General features: G+C 37.0%; 1 protein-coding gene across 2 annotated transcripts in view; it reads left to right on the forward strand.

Moving 5' to 3' along the window:
- Window positions 1–18,599, forward strand: part of SEC63 (SEC63 homolog, protein translocation regulator) — a 67,135-nt gene that overhangs the window by 12,663 nt on the left and 35,873 nt on the right. For both annotated transcript variants that reach the window (XM_060030139.1, XM_060030140.1), the window contains exons 2-4: window positions 8,512–8,611; window positions 14,832–14,946; window positions 16,500–16,612. In XM_060030139.1, coding sequence (XP_059886122.1) covers window positions 8,512–8,611; window positions 14,832–14,946; window positions 16,500–16,612 — 328 coding nt within the window. The remainder of the gene's footprint in view (window positions 1–8,511; window positions 8,612–14,831; window positions 14,947–16,499; window positions 16,613–18,599) is intronic.

Genomic DNA, 18,599 nt, shown 5'->3' on the forward strand with positions numbered 1-18,599 from the left:
TCTGGACGCGCAGGCTCAGCGGCCATGGCTCACGGGCCTAGCCGTTCCGCGACATGTGGGATCTTCCCAGACCGGGGCACGAACCCGTGTCCCCTGCATCGGCAGGCGGACTCTCAACCACTGCGCCACCAGGAAAGCCCTGTAGTACTTTTTTTTTTTAAATAAATTTTTATTGTTTTTTTTTTGTTGTTGTTTGTTTTGGGCCACGCCGCACGGCTTGCGGGGTCTTAGTTCCTCCACCAGGGATTGAACCCGGGCCATGGCAGTGAAAGCGCCGAGTCCTAACCACTGGACCGCCAGGGAATCCCTGGTCTGTAAACTTCTGTTTCAGAAGTTTAGAGGTGTCATCTAATCAGTTGTTTTTAGCTACTCCTTGTTCTTAAATATTTTGACTTGAATTTCTTCGTATTACATTTTCTGCTTCGGAGATATAGTCTGGTCTCGTTAAGTTAATGAGAATAGGGACATAATATATTTTAGCTGCTTTTGAGAATTGTCAAGGCAATCTAACTATTCTTTGATTAGGAAAGACAGTTAAAGTGATTATGTGCACAGGCCTATGAATTTAAACCTGGGCACAAGTCTCATCTGTATTCTTTAGTGGTTATTTGCAATTCCTTTGGTACCGTCTGCAACTTTGGGCAAGTTACTTAACCTCACTGAGCCTCAGGTTTTTTTGTTTTGTTTTGAAGTATAATCATCCATCCATACATACGTACCCCCAGGGTGGTTGGGAGGTCTAAATGAGGTAATTAAAACATTCAACAAATATTTGTTAAGCACCTACTATTTGCCATTATGTTAGGCAATGGAATATGGGAGTGAACAATATAGACAGGATCCCTGCTCTCTTGAAGCTTACATCTTAGTGTGGGGGAGATGATTGACATCTAAACAAATAAACAAACAAAATCAGATAGTGATAAATACTGTGTAGAGAAGTAGAATATTCAGAGAAAATTTTCCTGAGAAAGTTTCTTCAAGCTGAGTGACAAAAGGGAGCCAGCCATTCAAAGATCTGATTTGAGTGGAAAAGCCTGTTTCAGGCTGGGGAAACAGTGTTCAAAGTCTTCAAGGGAAGAAAGAGTTGGACATATTCCAGAAACAGAGAAGACCAAAGTGGCAAGAGTGTGGCAGGTGAGGAGAAGAATCAGGGATAAAGTCAGAGAGGGAGCTGGGATGCTGATAATGTCTGTAAGCCTGGTACGAAGCTTAGATTTTATTTTAGGTGCAGTTGGAAGCTATTGAAAGTTTCTAAGCAGAGAAGTTGACAAGGTCTCCTATTTCTTAATGAGGTGAAAAAAGTTTTTTGGCCAGCATGGATATATACCCTTTAAAGGATGAAGTCGTATCTACTTAAAATATTTAAAAATCATATACTGTAAAATATAGTACTTAAAAATACAATTTTATCCCCTTACATTTCAGGAAACAATTATTTTCAAACTCCTCATGTATTCAACCTCAGTGTCTTTGTGATCACCAGAGCTATTTTAGGAGTCATCTAACAGTTTTTCAGAATGTATATGTTTCATCTGCGTTTGTGATATAGCACTTTTGGGCTCTGAATATGATACCATCACTGGAAATTTTATTCCAAGCCACAAGTGCAGTATTATATAACATTAGGTGTTTGATCATCCTGTAAGTATATATTTTTAATCTCCATAATGTAGCCACTTGCTAAATTTTTTAAGTGGTGTTTACAAAGGTTGCTTACAATGACAGCTTAACACTTGTAATTGTGAGATATACCCCCAGGGATAATTATGGAATATCTTAATATTTTTGCCTTCAGATGACCTCTGAAGTGTGCTAAACTACTATTAATTGAGATTGTTGTGGGCTTTCTTCCTCCAGCTTTTTTTTGTTGTCTGGCTTTTTTCTTCTTTTAAAATAATCAAGCTCCCCAACCTCCCCCTCCCTCAAGGTGTTCATAAGTACTCAAATATATAGTGATTCTCTTTGCCTGAAGGATACTTGTAGGGGAATGGAAAAAGAGAATTGTTGCCTTATCACCTCTGTTTATTCTCCCAACCTTTCCTTTCTTCTCCCTGTGTCCCTGGTCTTCAGGCCATAGCATTCAGCTGCTTTCCATGACCCCGCTATAGCCATGTGTTTTGGTGTGTGTGTGTTTAATATTGTCTCCAGTGGGGAGGTGCTCTTGGCATCTAGTGGGTAGAGACCATAATGCTGCCAAACATACTCTAATACACAGGGCAGCTCCCCACAACTGTTACCTAGTCCAAAATGTCCATAGTGCTGAGCTGAAAAACTGCTCTATAGTACTCGTTTCAGTACTCTAAAGGGAAAATAAAATTGAGGTGGGTAAGCATATGGTATAGTTGTATGCTGCTGTCCAGTCAAGCACCAGCTGAATCTATTTGAACCACTTGGTTTGTATTGGTTTGCACTTACGTTGCACTTATATAATCCTTAGGCATTCCTGAGGATTATGAACTTTGGTTCTGGTGGGGTGGTTCTACTCTGATCCAAACATTTTCAGCTGCTTTCTGGGTTTCCTTCTCTGTTGCCAGGGTATGCATAGGGGGGTAGGTGGCAACTGAACCCAGGTTTCTGAAATCCTTCCAATTTAGGTAATCTGTGATTGTGTGCACTGGGTGGTAGTGATGGTGAGTAGCGTTAAGTGTCTTATCTATCCCAAATCCAAACAGTTCTGACCTGGCCTTGAGAATGACACACTATGGCTAACTATTCAGATTCAGGTTAAGAGCATAACAGAAGCTTTAGTTTCTCTTAGTCTGTTTTGAGATTAGGGTGACTAGGTAAGCGATAGTTTTGGAGGTCTGGAGCACTGAATTCTCAGTTTTTCGTTTCCAAATGATCATTTTCATGCCTTTCCTATTTTGAAGTATTCTAGGAACCAAACTGCACTATTACAGTGAAACGTGTTTTCCTGTTTTTTTAAATAAAAGAACGAAATTGTCCCAACAACGAGTGAGCCAGGGTCATCACATTGAGGTAATAATATATTCTCAACTAGCTGCAGAGAGACTTTGGGTAGCTAGAAAACTGATATATAATGTCTTCTAGACTTTTTGGGGTATTGAATATAAGCTTTTGATTCTTAGTACTATTTTCTTGGACCCCTTAAGGGATTTAGGAATAGTTTTTAGGAGTCACTGAATTTTAGAAAGAAGTGTGGTACATTTTTTTCTTTTAAGTAAATTATGTTATCTCTATATCATTTAGCTTTATTAATTTTAGTAATCTATTTTGCAAGGTATATTCTAAAATTTATTTCTCAGTGATTTTTATAATCCTCAAAATATATTGATATATTTATTTATTTGAACTGAAAAATGAAGTCAGACTTTTTGGACCAAGTTTGGTTTGCCTGATTGGTTTAACAGTGAGGACTGCCTTTGTCAGTTAGGTTATGGAGCATGTTTTTTCTATAAATTGAATAACTGAAGATAATCTGCAACTTCCAAGTTTTGAAAAAACATACTTAAAGTAAAAGATAAAGCTATTTTACCTAACATTGTGCCATATTGACAACAGTGTACTTTTTATTTTTAAAACTAAGTTTCAGTGTTTAGAGTTTCAACTCTTTGAACATATGGGATATTTACAAGTTGCTTATAAGTGAAAGCGTAACGGATATTTTACTCTTATTTTAGTAGTTTATCAATTCGTAATATTTATGTTGCCTTGATAACACACACACACATACAGATAAAAGTAGCAGCAGAAATTTTAGCACATAAAAAACCTTATGGATGTGTTAAACTTCACTGTGGTAAAATTACTGATGTTCTTTGGTCATGCGTGCCAAAGCATTTGGAAGTGAAGTGTCTTGATGTCTGCAACTTATTCTAAAAAAAGGGGAGAGGGAGGGAAAGAAGGAACTAGAGATAAAGCCAAGAGTTGCAGAATGTTAATAGTTGGTGGGTTTAGGTGAAGGGTATTGTTCATTGTAATATTCTTTCAACTTTTCTGAAGGCTTGAAAATTTTCAATATAAAAATTTGGGAAAAATAGTCACAGGGAATAAAACAAATTAACTTGAAGAAGTATGTGTCAGTATTATAAGAAATGACTTACCAGGATAAAAATATATTACATTAGGATAAAATTATGTGGGGGAAGTAGAATGAAGAGCTTGTTCATAAATTTCTGTAAATGGATGATGGTGGATATGAAATTGCCATTATGATTTTTAGATGTCATTGGTACATTTAAAAGCAATGAAACTATTTTATTTTAAAATATCAACTTATGTCAGAAACAACATCTTTTGCAACTCTTCAAACTTACGATGAAAATTTTAGATGTCAAATTAGAACTCTACAAGAGGGTAGATGATTTTTTTTTTTTTTTTTTTTTTTTTTTTGCGGTATGCAGGCCTCTCACTGTTGTGGCCTCTCCCGTTGCAGAGCACAGGCTCCGGACGGCGCAGGCTCAGCGGCAATGGCTCATGGGCCTAGCCACTCCACGGCATGTGGGATCTTCCCGGACCGGGGCACGAACCCGTGTCCCCTGCATCGGCAGGCAGACTCTCAACCACTGTGCCACCAGGGAAGCCCGAGGGTACATGATTTTTAAAAAATTCTTTTGTAGCAAGCAGGCACACAGGTTTGAAGACCGGATCTGGCTAACATTCTTTCAGCTCTTTAGGTTCTAGGAATATGGTGCTAAGGGGGATTCACTCAGTTATATTACAGACTGACAGATCATTCTGCATGACAGGTGGATATGACTGTTTTAGGAAAGGCACTGTATAGCTTGTGAAGCACAACCATAATAACCTGCCCCCAAGCCTGGACTACTCCCGTGGACATACAAACTTCATGATTGCTGAGAGCAATCATCATATGTTGTTATTTTTTTTTAAATCACAGGATTGTTTTATGACCTTGTAATTTCCCTTTTCTATAAATGTGAATAATTTCTTTAAAAACTATATTATAAGTTAATGATATTACTTAGGTAATTTTTGCTGGCCATGAAACTAGTAATTCTATAAACTAGAAGTTGATAAATGAATTTCTTTTTATTCTAAGTGCCTTTAAAAAACTCTTAAAGTACTTTACTTTTTTTTTCTTTTCCATTATGGTTTATTACAGGATATTAAATATAGTGCCCTGTGCTACACAATGGGACCTTGTTGTTTATTCTATATATAATAGTTTGTATCTGCTGTTCCCAAAGTCCCAATCCATCCCTCCTTGTGGAGGGACTTTACTTTTTTTTTTTTGTGGTACACGGGCCTCTCACTGTTGTGGCCTCTCCCGTTGCGGAGTACAGGCTCCAGAAGTGCAGGCTCAGTGGCCATGACTCACGGGCCCAGCCACCCCGCGGCATGTGGGATCTTCCCGGACTGGGGCACGAACTCGTGTCCCCCGCATCGGCAGGTGGACTCTGAACCACTGCGCCACCAGGGAAGCCCAAAGGACTTTACTTTTGATAGTTACTTTGACTTGAGGTCATTAGTATAGAATTTTGGAATGTGTACTATGAATATTGAGTGGTGCTGGATATTACTGTGTTACTGTGTAAACTATACCCCATAGTACTTACTGATTATTTAAATATTCTGCTAAAAGGTTAAGGTATAAATTTTGGATTGGAAGAGTGAGGCATACAAGGTGCGTGTATACGTCGTGCAAGACTTTGGGGGCTGAAAACCATGTGTACTTTCTCTTGGACAGAAACGTTGGGAGAATATTATTCCTTTGAATAGATCAAGCCATGTGGTTAATAGAGACTTCAGCATGTTCTTATAACATGTTTCCTTGGTTTCATACTTAAAATGGGAGACTTAATTTAATGAAATCCAGATTAAAAAAGCACCCGTGGTGTTTTCAAAAGTGTCCATAATTTAACTGTGAAAATCAGAAAATTTACATTACTACCATTTCATTTTCAGACCTATTCAAGTTTTGTCACTTGTCTCAATGATGTGCTTTATAGCATATGATCCATTTCAGAATCACACATCATCACATTTAGTTGACATGTTTCTTTAGTCTCCTTCAGTCTGGAACAGTTCTTTAGTTTTTCCTTGACTTTAAAGATCATAGGCCAATTATTTTGTAGAATGGACCTGAATTTTGGTTGTCTGGTATTTTCTCATTATTAGATTCAGGTTATGTATCTTAGAGAAGAATTTCACAAAACTGATTCTGTGTTCTTCTCATTGCATTCTGTTAGATGGTATATGATTGCATTTTGTCTCATTGCTGGTGATGTTCAACCGATCACCTGATAAGATGTTGTCCACCAGATTTTTTGTATTAGTTTCCTATCATTGCTGTAACAAACCACAACCTTAGTGGCTTAATATTACACAAATTTATAGTTTTGGAGGCCAGACTTCCAAGGGTGGTTTTACTGGGCTAGTGATTGTGTTGGCAGGGCAGGTTCTTTCTGCAGGGTTTAGAATAGAATCCTTGCCTTTTCCAGCTTCTGGAGACAGCCTGTATTCTTTGGTTTGTGACCTCTCCTTCCATCTTCAAAGAACATCACTCCAACCTCTGCTTGCATTGTTACATCATCTTCTCTTTGACCCTCCTGCTTCCTTATAAGGACCCCTGTGATTATATTGGGACCACCCAGATAATATAGGATAATCTTCCCATCTCAAATCTTTAATTTAGTCACATCTGTGAAGTCCCTTTTGCCATGTAAGATAATATATTCACTGGTTCTGGGTTTTAGGATATGGTGGACATCTTGACGGGGGGCAATTATTCCCCACTGTAAAATCATTCTTTCCCTTTTGTAATATTTTGTGGGAAGATACTTGGATATCTGGTTCCCATTAGCAGAGAATGCTATTTAGAAATCAAGATCTGGGTGCTAGGTGTGCTCACTGCTATTGAGATGTCATTGTTCCTAGGCTCACTTAATAGAGTTAGAGAATGTGTATGTATGTGTATAGATCTACATCTATATTTCTATATTAAAAGATATTAACTAGTTCTTACTCATATCTTCAGTTCCACTCTAATACCACAGAGTTACTTCATGTTTTCTAATTTTTCACATATGTAACTCCCTTCTCTGACAGTGAAAAACTGACTGCAGTTATCCTTAATATATTAACTTACTTGATAATTCTCCCTGCATATTACCAGTCTCCTTTTCTGCCACCACCCCTCCCCCTACATGGATCCTTCTTCACCACACCTGTTTCTGTTACCTCCTGCCACATAGCTCTCTCATGTGGATTCTTTCCTGGAAGCATGGTGATAACAGGGTTGGTGGGCTTCTTATATGGCAGCTTTGGAACATTCTATTATATGCAAAGTTCTTTTACTTACCTGAGATCTCATTTAAGGACTTTGGTTTTGTAGTTTTTTAATATTGTGAAAAAATTTTTATTTAGTATTAAGCAGCTGGACTCAGTTGAGATGATCTCAGTTTTGTTGGCAACATCCAAAGCATCATAGTCAGTAGCCAGTCGAACATACCTTCTTCTCTCCATCAGCCCTGATCAGGGTGTTGACCTTGGCCATGTCAATGTTGTAGAGCTTCTTCATAGGCAGTTTGATCTGGTGCTTGTTGGCTTTGACATTCATAATGAACCCAGGTGTATTGCTGTCTTCTGTCTTCTTCATGACCAACTCCCTGCTCAAGGGGAACTTAATGATGACATAGTGGTTAAGCTTGTCGCTCTTCCAAGGATAAACGGGCTGCCTTCGGGGTGTCTTGAGCCACCCAGAAAGTGGGTAACATGCAGTCTTCTTTTTGTGTGTGTGTGGATATGGATGCTTTTTAGCACTGCCTTCCTGGCCTTCCAAGCTTTTGTTTTTGTCTTTGGCTTTGGAGTGGCATGGGCTTCTTTCTTTGCTTTCTATATGCCATCTTCATGAAAAGGTAGATTTTTATTTTAAAACTTACCTAATTTTTTTTTTAAACTTGGGAGAGTTATTCAAACCAAGTGATTGTAGTGAGCTTAGTAAAACAGTATATGATATGTTGGCTTTGGTTTAATTCCTTTTTAATTGAATTGCAGACTTTTCCCTGGGGACTAAAATAATACCTTTTGTTATAACTCTTATATAAACCTATTTTAACTTCTTAAGGGTTTGGGTGACTTTTCTCATTTAACATAATTATTTTCATATTTGAAGACTATCATTTCTGCTTGGCTTCCTTAATAAAGTGCACGTTCCAACTATTTTGCACTTTTTGTTACTTTTATAGCAGAAGGGAAAGGAGGAGAGAAATTCTCAGAAATTACTGATTATATAACTAAATATTTCGGGTTCAAGTCAGTTTTTAATTTTTTCAGTTAGAAGTTAAGTCTCACATGAAAAATGATTGCCTGGTAGTTGAATAAAATTTTCCAGATAGATCATTTGTTCTAAGTGGTAGAAAATTTAGCCTATCTTGTGAATTTTTCTTAAAAGTTTAAGTAGAGAGTACTTTGTTCCAATATAATATTAGCATGATAATGAAGGTTAGTATGGTTTTAACTCTGGTTTTGCCTTCACTGTGGAAATCGTTGAACTTATCACCTTATTTTTCTTTCTTTTGACAGAGCAAAATCGATTAAAGAATATCAGAAAAGTATATGGAAGATGTATGTGGTATCGTTTACGGTTATTAAAACCTCAGCCAAATATTATTCCTACAGTAAAGTAAGTAATTGATTTCAGTAAAAAACATACTTAGTGCTTACTCTTTGCTAGGTATCATATAAAATAGGGGTATAATGATGAATAAAAACATGCGTTTGTAAAGAAATTGTAACCTTAGTAGGGGTAAGATGTGATTAGTAAATTTGAGAACAGTCTGAACAGAGAATGGTTTAGAAGTTCAAAAGAGAGAGAGTGTACTTCTGACTTGGGGGAGGAGGGGAGAAAGAGAAGTCAAATCTTGAAGGAAGATCTTGTATATCTTGTGTCAGGATTTGAATTTTGTCTTAAAGACTATGGAGGAATCTTTAAAAGGTTATCGAAAGCATGGAGGTGACAGGGTCAAGTTTGTATTTCATGGTGATTGAAGTTTTTGAGCACATACTGTGTGCCAGGGGCTGTGCTAGGATTTTATATTTTATCTCATTAGTTTTATGTTAACTTTAAGGTAGATATTTTTGCTTTTTCTCAGATGAGGAAACTGAGACTAAGAAGATGAGGTAACTTGACCAAGTTCCTGCAGCAAGAGGTGGTGGAGTAGGAACCTAGTTACCCTTTATTTTTGCAGGGCCATCTGCTTAAACAGGCTATTAGCATGTCTAATTAGAGTAGGTGTCTTTGATTTTTTGAGGCTGTCGGGTATGCTGGTTAGCCTGGGCTTTGGACCTTCACCCTAAGTCATCAATTTACAGGTAACAGATGAAACTGAGGGGAAGTGAAAGAGCTGCCATTATTGGAGGACTATATCCTGTGAATTACCTACATATATTTATCCAGTAGATAGGAGGGCAAGACCTAGCAGAGGATATTAGTAAAAGTGGATCCAGTTATTTTTAAAAATTGGTTTAGGGCTTCCTTGGTGGCGCAGTGGTTGAGAGTCCGCCTGCCGATGCAGGGGACACGGGTTCGTGCCCCGGTCCGGGAAGATCCCACATACCGTGGAGTGGCTGGGCCCGTGAGCCATGGCCGCTGAGCCTGCGCGTCTGGAGCCTGTGCTCCGCAACGGGAAGAGGCCACAATAGTGAGAGGCCCGCGTACCGCAAAAAAAAAAAAAAAAAAAAAAAAGAAAAATTGGTTTAAATGATGATGATAGTTTTCAACATATGTGCCTGGATTAGTTCTTTTGTAGAGGGAGGGAAATCTTAGCTTTGGTGTTAAGAGTTCTTCAATGGTGTGAAACTAAAAGGCAAAATTAGTGTTTACAAGAGTAGTTTCATGTTCACTATGTATTCCTTGCTATTCTCATTTTTTGTTTTGTTTTTTTAATTTATTTATTTTGGCTGCATTAGGTCATCATTGCTCACGCGGGCTTTTCTCTAGTTGCGGCAAGCAGGGGCTACTTGTCGTTGTGGTGCGTGGGCTACTCGTCGTTGCGGTGCGTGGGCTTCTCATTCAGTGGCTTCTCTTGTTGCGGAGCATGGGCTCTAGGCACGCGGGCTTTAGTAGTTGTGGCCCGTGGGCACAGTAGTTGTGGGTCGCGGGCTCTAGAGCACAGGCTCAGTGGTTGTGGCGCATGGGCTTAGTTGCTCCGTGGCATGTGGATCTTCCCGGACCAGGGCTCGAACCCATGTGCTGTGCATTGGCAGGTGGATTCTTAACCACTGCGCCACCAGGGAAGTCCTTGCTTCTCGTTTTAAATTAAACTTTTATGAGGCAGCAGGCAGATATTTTTGGCTTTCCAGTCTCTTCTGTTTTGGGCCTTGGTCAACACATTGTGGGTATCTGAACCTCAGTTTTCAAGAAAAAAACCCAACTTTGTGATGTTCTCTTTAATAATTAGTAAAGAGATTTACTTAAATAGAAGTACAGATTAATGCATGTTTAAATAAGGAAGAATTAAATAATACTGGTAAAATTTTAGATAAGGTCAGGAACCATCAAAACCTTTTTGCTACTTAACCTTGAAGCATTCTTTCAAAATTAAGTAGTCATTGTGTAATACTCTAATTTCTGGAAGTTGCTTAAAAGAAAAAACACAAGACCTCAACTTAATTACTGAAGCCGTATGTAGGGAAAATGTTTGTCTTTTAAGAGAAACCAAACATGTTTTTAAAAAATTGGGCACAGAGTATGATGTAATCTGTTATGTTTCTACCTTTGGTATGGCTCTCAGGAAATTAGAGCGTGGTTTTATTGGTTGTGGTAGTTTTCATCAGCCTGGGGATTCTGTCATTAACCTCTTCTCTCTTCCCTTTATTCTTTGGCTCAGAGAGCTAGATGCTACATGAAGAGCATCTAACACAGGGTGTAGTGTGTTCTAGGTGTTTTGTTCCCTTTCTCTTCTACCCTTGTTTGCTTTAAAATTTTACTTTAGTGGTTTTCAATTTTACTTTTATCATTGTTTTTTGAGCTTTGTAGCCTTTTGGGGAAGTTCACAAAACAAAATGTGGAGTTACTAAGTTTGTGTGGAAATAAAATATATTTTCAAGTGTTCTTTAGCATATTGAGGGTATTAGCAAACTTTGGGTTTGAGTCAAAAGTTACTGTTTTAAATTATTTTCATTATTCATAAAATAAGTAGTTATTGTGTGCTGTGTATGTGTCAGGTATTATACTAGGCGCTGATATACCTGAGTAACAAATACTAACAAGTAAACAAGTGATGATAATAGAGTTTAGTAAGGGTTGTAAGGGGCGGGGAGGGTGTGCCATGAAAGAACAGAGGGCGGGCTCTTAACTGGCATGAGATAGAGAAGATTTCCTTGTAAGTGAGGTCCTAGTTGAAAGCTGAGACTTGGGTTAGAGTTACTAATAACAGCAAATAGCTACCATAAATTGGTTATTTACTATCTGTGAGGCACCTTTTAGGGGCTTTACATACCTAATCTTATTTAATTCTCAGACCCACCCTAAAAGTTGGAAGTTGAATTGTAAAAGGCTAAGCAGCTTGCCAAGATCTCTAAGTTAATAAGTGGTAAAGTTGGGATTTGACTTCAGGTAGTTTTTGCTCCAGAGCCTATGTTCTTAGCTACCTCTCCCTAGATAGCCAGGTAAAAGTGGGAGTATTCCAGGTAGGCCTCCCTTTTCGTCTTTGGGCATACAGATAGTATGGAAAGCAGCTTGTAGTATTATGCCCTTAATAAGGTTTAGAGCATTAATTTGGTCAGATAGAAAGAAATTTGCATCTGAGTGCCATCTCTGTTTGTTACTCTGAGGTTAGTCAGAACTGAATAGGATCCTGTCCATGTGCTCAGGGAGTTTGCAACTAGCCAGAGGAGGAAGGTCATGGTTTGTGCTTCTTTGTGACTGTAACCATGATCTCCCCATTGATCATCTTAACAAGGGTTAAGGATTGCTTCTTGGAGGATACATAATTTGAGTTGAGTCTTGAAGGATGAATATAGTTTGGATACGCAGCAATGGGGAATGGGAATTCTAGGTTGAAAGACCCAAGAGAGCAAAAGCATAATGGTGGGAAAAGCTTAGGGGACTGTGGGATATGGGGATTTATTTTGTTTGAAATACTAGGGTGATAAAAGTAAGGAGGTAGGTTGGAAATGGATCCTGGAAACTCCAAATAAACACATTTAAGCTAGGTTCCTATCAAGAGAGCTTAAACACACGGAATGTTTTCTTTCTGTATTTGAAAATAGGTCACTTCAGTTTTGTTTGATTAGGTCTCCTATGATTCATTTATGTCTTTGTTTAACAGTTCCTACCTAATGTAACAAATTGTGATACAAAAGGTATAAAAAAATTATTCAATCTCATCATTAAAGGTAACCACCATTAAGATGATTTACCTTATTAGATAACTCCCTAACACCATACACAAAAATAAGCTCAAAATGGATTAAAGACCTAAATGTAAGGCCAGAAACTATCAAACTGTTAGAGGAAAACATAGGCAGAACACTCTATGACATAAATCACAGCAAGATCCTTTTTGACCCACCTCCTAGAGAAATGGAAATAAAAACAAAAATAAACAAATGGGACCTAATGAAACTGCAAAGCTTTTGCACAGCAAAGGAAACCATAAACAAGACCAAAAGACAACCCTCAGAATGAGAGAAAATATTTGCAAATGAAGCAACTGACAAAGGATTAATCTCCAAAATTTATAAGCAGCTCATGCAGCTCAATAACAAAAAAACAACCCAATCCAAAAATGGGCAGAAGACCTAAATAGACATTTCTCCAAAGAAGATATACAGACTGCCAACAAACACATGTAAGAATGCTCAACATCATTAATCATTAGAGAAATGCAAATCAAAACTACAACGAGATATCATCTCACACCAGTCAGAATGGCCATCGTCAAAAAATCTAGAAACAAATGCTGGAGAGCGTGTGGAGAAAAGGGAACACTCTTGCACTGCTGGTGGCAATGTGAATTGGTGCAGCCACTATGGAGAACAGTATGGAGGTTCCTTAAAAAACTACAAATAACTACCATATGACCCAGCAATCCCACTACTGGGCATACACCCTGAGAAAACCATAATTCAAAAAGAGTCATGTACCAAAATGTTCATTGCGGCTCTATTTACAATAGCCCGGAGACGGAAACAACCTAAGTGTCCATCATGGGATGAATGGATAAAGAAGATGTGGCACATATATACAATGGAATATTACTCAGCCATAAAAAGAAACGAAATTGAGCTATTTGTAATGAGGTGGATGTGGATGGACCTAGAGTCTGTCATACAGAGTGAAGTAAGTCAGAAAGAGAAAGACAAATACCGTATGCTAACACATATATATGGAATTTAAGAAAAAAAAATGTCACGAAGAACCTAGGGGTAAGACAGGAATAAAGACACAGACCTACTAGAGAATGGACTTGAGGATATGGGGAGGGGGAAGGGTAAGCTGTGACAAAGCGAGAGAGTGGCATGGACATATATACACTACCAAATGTAAAATAGATAGCTAGTGGGAAGCAGCCACATAGCACAGGGAGATCAGCTCCAGCTCGGTGCTTTGTGACCACCTAGAGGGGTGGGATAGGGAGGGTGGGAGGGAGGGAGACGCAAGAGGGAAGAGGTATGGGAACATATGTATATGTATAACTGATTCACTTTGTTATAAAGCAGAAACTAACACACCATTGTAAAGCAATTATACTCCAATAAAGATGTTAAAAAAAAAGATGATTTACCTTCTATATTTTTACTTATAATAAACTTTTATTTACAAAGAATAGGATTATATTATACATACAGCTTTGAAAGCTGTTTTTCTAATTTAACAGTACAAGGTAGATAATCTTCCACAGCAAATATTTTTAGTGTCTAGATAGTATCTCTCTATGGATGTACTGTTATTTATCTTTTCAGTACTGTATTGATGGACATTTATGTGTGTATGTTTTCAGCTATGAATTATACCTGTAACCACCCTTTTATACTTTATAAACTTAATTTTAGTTTATTTCCTTCTAAATTTCTTGAAGTGGAATAGATGATAGTTAAAAAGGTATATACTTCTTTAGGGCTTTTGATAACCTTATTGCCAGATATTCCTTTAGAGTGTAGAATGTATGAGAGTTCCTTTTTACCTTAGCCTCTCCAACACTGATAATATCAATCTTTTAAATATTTTTACTAAATAGAACATATTGAGGAGAAAAGAAATTAGTTTTTTTTCAAACTATATGTTCTTTTATATCTTTTTTTAACCTGTTATGCACGTCTTTCTATATCTGTTAGCTAAAAATGTTCTATTGTGTGGCTATATCTTGGTTTATTTAATTAGTCTCCTATAAATGGTTTATTTAATTTGTTCCTTATAAATGGACATTTAAGGTTGTTTCCAAATTTTTACTGTTATAAACAAGGCTACTTATTCATCTTTGCACAATTGACCCATTATTTTTCATAGTTTATCTTACTAAAAGTGTAATTACAAGGTCAAGAGCAATTCTTTTTTACATTAAATGGTTAACTGAATACTAAGTATTAATATATTTTGATCTAATGGAATGGGTCCAATAAGTTAATGAGTACATTAACTTCTTACTTAAAATTCTGCAAATAGTAACTGAGAGAATATTATATGCCAGGCACTGCTAGGTTCTAGAGAATTCAAAGGTGAAAAAAGATGCAGTCCTTATTGTGTCTTACAATCCAGTGGTTATAGAATTTGAGTCAATAGCACAGTGACATGAGACTACTTAAGATCGTTTTATGCCTTGCCATAGTATCTTTAGAATCTTAAAGGAAAACCATATAGTTGTATTTATTTATACTTCACTTATCTTTTTTCTAAACAGGAAAATAGTTCTGCTTGCAGGATGGGCATTGTTATTATTCCTTACATACAAAGTTTCCAAAACAGACCGAGAATATCAAGAATACAATCCTTATGAAGTATTAAATTTGGATCCCGTAAGTAGTATTTTATATAGTCCCTTGAAAATACTCTGGGCCCACAGCCTAAAAGAAATTGAGCTGTGCCTAAAGAAATCAGACTCTGGTCAGTTAAAAAAGATACCTAATCCATTATTATTCTAATGCATGTATGTTTTTTTTGGTTGTTTTTTCTTTGTGGTACGCGGGCCTCTCATTGTTGTGGCCTCTCCCGTTGCGGAGCACAGGCTCCGGACGCGCAGGCTCAGTGGCCGTGGCTCACGGGCCCAGCCGCTCCGCGGCATGTGGGATCCTCCCGGACCGGGGCACGAACCCGTGTCCCCTGCATCGGCAGGCGGACTCTCAACCACTGCGCCACCAGGGAAGCCCCAGCATATATTTTTTAAGCCACAGATGTTGATTGCCATCCTATTAAGAGTTGGTTTGTAATTGCTAAAATGTAAAAATATCTGAAGATGAGATGAGAAGTTAGTATATTTTTAAAAGACATTTCTAAGGTTGGTTTAATGCAAAGTTAGAAGCAGGAGGTCTATTTATGTTAGTTGGATGGGACCCTGTGTTAGTTGACACTAAGGCAGTGTGTTGGTGTCTTTGTCATAGAAATTCAGGTTAATCTTGAGTGTACCTGTTAGCTGACTTTCTTGATTGAACTTGAGTGATGGGTCGCAGTAGAAAATTGGTCTTTTAAGTTAATCAGTGGAAAGTTAGAACTGAAATGAATGCTAGCGATCATCTACCCTTTTTTTCTCATGGAGAAAATGAGGCCTGGAAAATTTGTGTTTTGTCTGGGGTCCCATAACTTCTTAGTAACAAAGGTGAATCTAGTGCCCTTTCCATTTTTTCTGCCATACTACTTTTTTTTTTACTTCTAGTCTCTCCTCAGTAGATGGCTTGATCCAGAGACTCATATGATACACAGTAAGGAGTGTGTTAATCTTGTAGTTTTCTGCTTTGTAGAAGAAAAGTTTGCATATCATCTGAGTTTTCTTATTGTGATGATCATGGTTATCGAGAGGGATTTTTTAAGATTAAAAGGTTTGGGGGCAATTTAATGCCATAAAAAATCAATGTGAAAAATTTATTCATAGAAATTGAATCTAATTAGGAAACAACTAAGGTAAACTTATTAAGTATTTACTTAACATTAAAATATTGACAAGCAGGTGAAACCAGAAATTCTTCAGATTTTTTTCTTAGAAAGGAAGTTAACCTTTGATTTGAGTTTTTTTTCAGCCAGACTTAATTTACTGTGATCATTCTTTGGTATTTAAATGTCACTATCATTTTATTTTCTTTAAATGGCATTATATAGTATCAGTCTAAAATTGTCGGTGCCTAGGGTACTGCGTGGCACATACTAGGTGCTCAATAAAATAAAATACCTTGGACAAAATATTTTTATTTTAAAAATATGTGGGTGAAATTTATAGGACAAGGTATATATAGGATGAAAACTTCATTTTCTGTTTCTGAAAATATTGAGTAGTTCAATATTTTAAGTTCAAAGTGGGATGGATTATGTTTTTACAGCATTGTGCTTATTTTTACTAAAACAAAGCCTTTTCTTTTAGGGGGCGACAGTAGCAGAAATTAAGAAACAGTATCGTTTGCTGTCACTTAAGTATCATCCAGATAAAGGAGGTGATGAAGTTATGTTCATGAGGATAGCAAAAGCTTATGCAGCGTAAGTATTATAGGACCCGTTACACATTTTTAAGAGTGGTAAAGATAGTTTTCTATTTGAATAAAGTAGTAATAAAATAGTTGTCATACACTTTTATTAAGCGCCTCATATGTTGAGTCTATCATTTATGGAACTACCTGGGAACCCTGAAGTGTTAATTTAGCCAAACCTTAATTTTAAATAACTTACAGTAGTGCTTTTGCCATGTAAGTTGGTTAAATTAAGTAATAAGTGATGTGTTAATTGAGCTATTTTCAAAGCATCCTGATTAGAAGAGATATACTTGCACCTTGTTTTCATTTCTAGGCTTTTTGTTAGGCTAGATCTATTTCTTTTATTTTGGCTTATAGCTTGTCTCATTTACTATAAACTAAAGATGAGTTTAATTTTGGGGAAACAGGATAGGGTATATAAAATTTGAAGTAATCCCTTGAGTATTAATATTACAAGAGTTAAAAAGTTAGCTGGACTCTTCAGGAATCATAGATATATCCCACACAGCTCTTATGTTGAATTAAAGAGTAAAATACAGACAAGATGTTATCTGTTTTTGAGGACTCGGTGATGTATATAATTTTGTAAGCTAACTTAAAAAATATAAGTAAATAATAGGATATGCAGATATAATAGCAGGCTGTGAAAGTGGAATGTGAATGACAAAAGTTTGGGAAATATCATCTTACGCATTTTTGTGCGTAATAAAAGTATATTGACCGTGTCTCCTCTCTGCCTAGCCTGCCCCCCTTTGTGGATTGCTTGTTATCTATGTGAATATGATTCTGTAATAAAGCAATACTTTCAGGAGCTTCTGAAGTGTATACTACATTTTCTTTTCTACGCAGCAGATGTCCTCCAGATTGCTGTCTTTCAGTTGGTGTCTCCTTTTCCCCTTTTTTCAGTGTCTCCTTTAAGCATTTACCCTTGTTGCACAAGTATTGCAGTGCCTTAGTTGCTGTCTTCAGGTAATTTAAGAAGAACTGAAGATTTCCAGAGGAAGTCAGATAGCCTTGGTTTCCCTGTACAATTGTCCACCCGCCCCAGAGCTTTAGCTATTGTTTCTTTCAACTTTCTGTCTCCTAATCAGATTCTTTTCCCCAAAATAATTAGTAGTTTTAATTTTAGTGCTTTTGGTACAGTTATTTTTTTTTCCCCCCTGAGTTTTCAGGTATTGTAACACTTTCAAGTTCATGATTTTGTTCTCAGGTTACTGGAAATCTGACTCTATGATGTATGGTCACTATTCTAAGAAGTACAGAAGAATAATATATGGCCTTTGGTTTTAACTCAGTTACATGTTCAAGATGTAGAATGTTTTGTATGTAAAATGTCTTAAATAGTTGATGGTCTATCAGACAAGTGAAGAAGTAAAATGATTATGGGACCCAGAACTTTGAGTTATTGTAACTTGTACAAGTATAATTAGATTAGTTAAAAGGGTGCATTTTACTGAATATAGGTTCTGAGTGATTGAAGCTGCTATCTTATGTATGTATAACTCTACCAGCCTAAGTTATGTAATTCAAGCAACGTGTAGAATGCAGTTATAAAAAACTGCATGATCTACAAGGTTTTTCAGAATTTGCCTTGGTTATTCAGGCTGGTTTCTCTTCCCTTATTCACTCATTATAATAAACAAGCTGGGTCATTCCTATTTCTTCAGACCAGATTGTAACTTAAAGGAAAGGAGGTATGGCTATTTTTGAGGAGTTAGACCAACTATTGATATCTGATTCATTCTTCTGGATATAGTTGGGATTTTGCTTTTGGGTGTAAAATCTATGTTTAAACTACTTTGTAACAAGTGGGCAGCATGATTTATATCCTTAAAGATATTTTGATTTTTAAAAAGTATGTTTTCATGTGTTCTTACATATGAATATGTAACTTAGCTCTACATAGCCAACTCAGACCCTTCGCATATAATTTAGTGAAAACATTCTCTGGGTTAGGATTTATAAACTGAGGTCCCTGAAACTGTATACAGAAT

This window comes from Delphinus delphis, chromosome 14, assembly GCF_949987515.2.
Source record: "Delphinus delphis chromosome 14, mDelDel1.2, whole genome shotgun sequence".
Taxonomy (NCBI): Eukaryota; Metazoa; Chordata; class Mammalia; order Artiodactyla; family Delphinidae; genus Delphinus; species Delphinus delphis.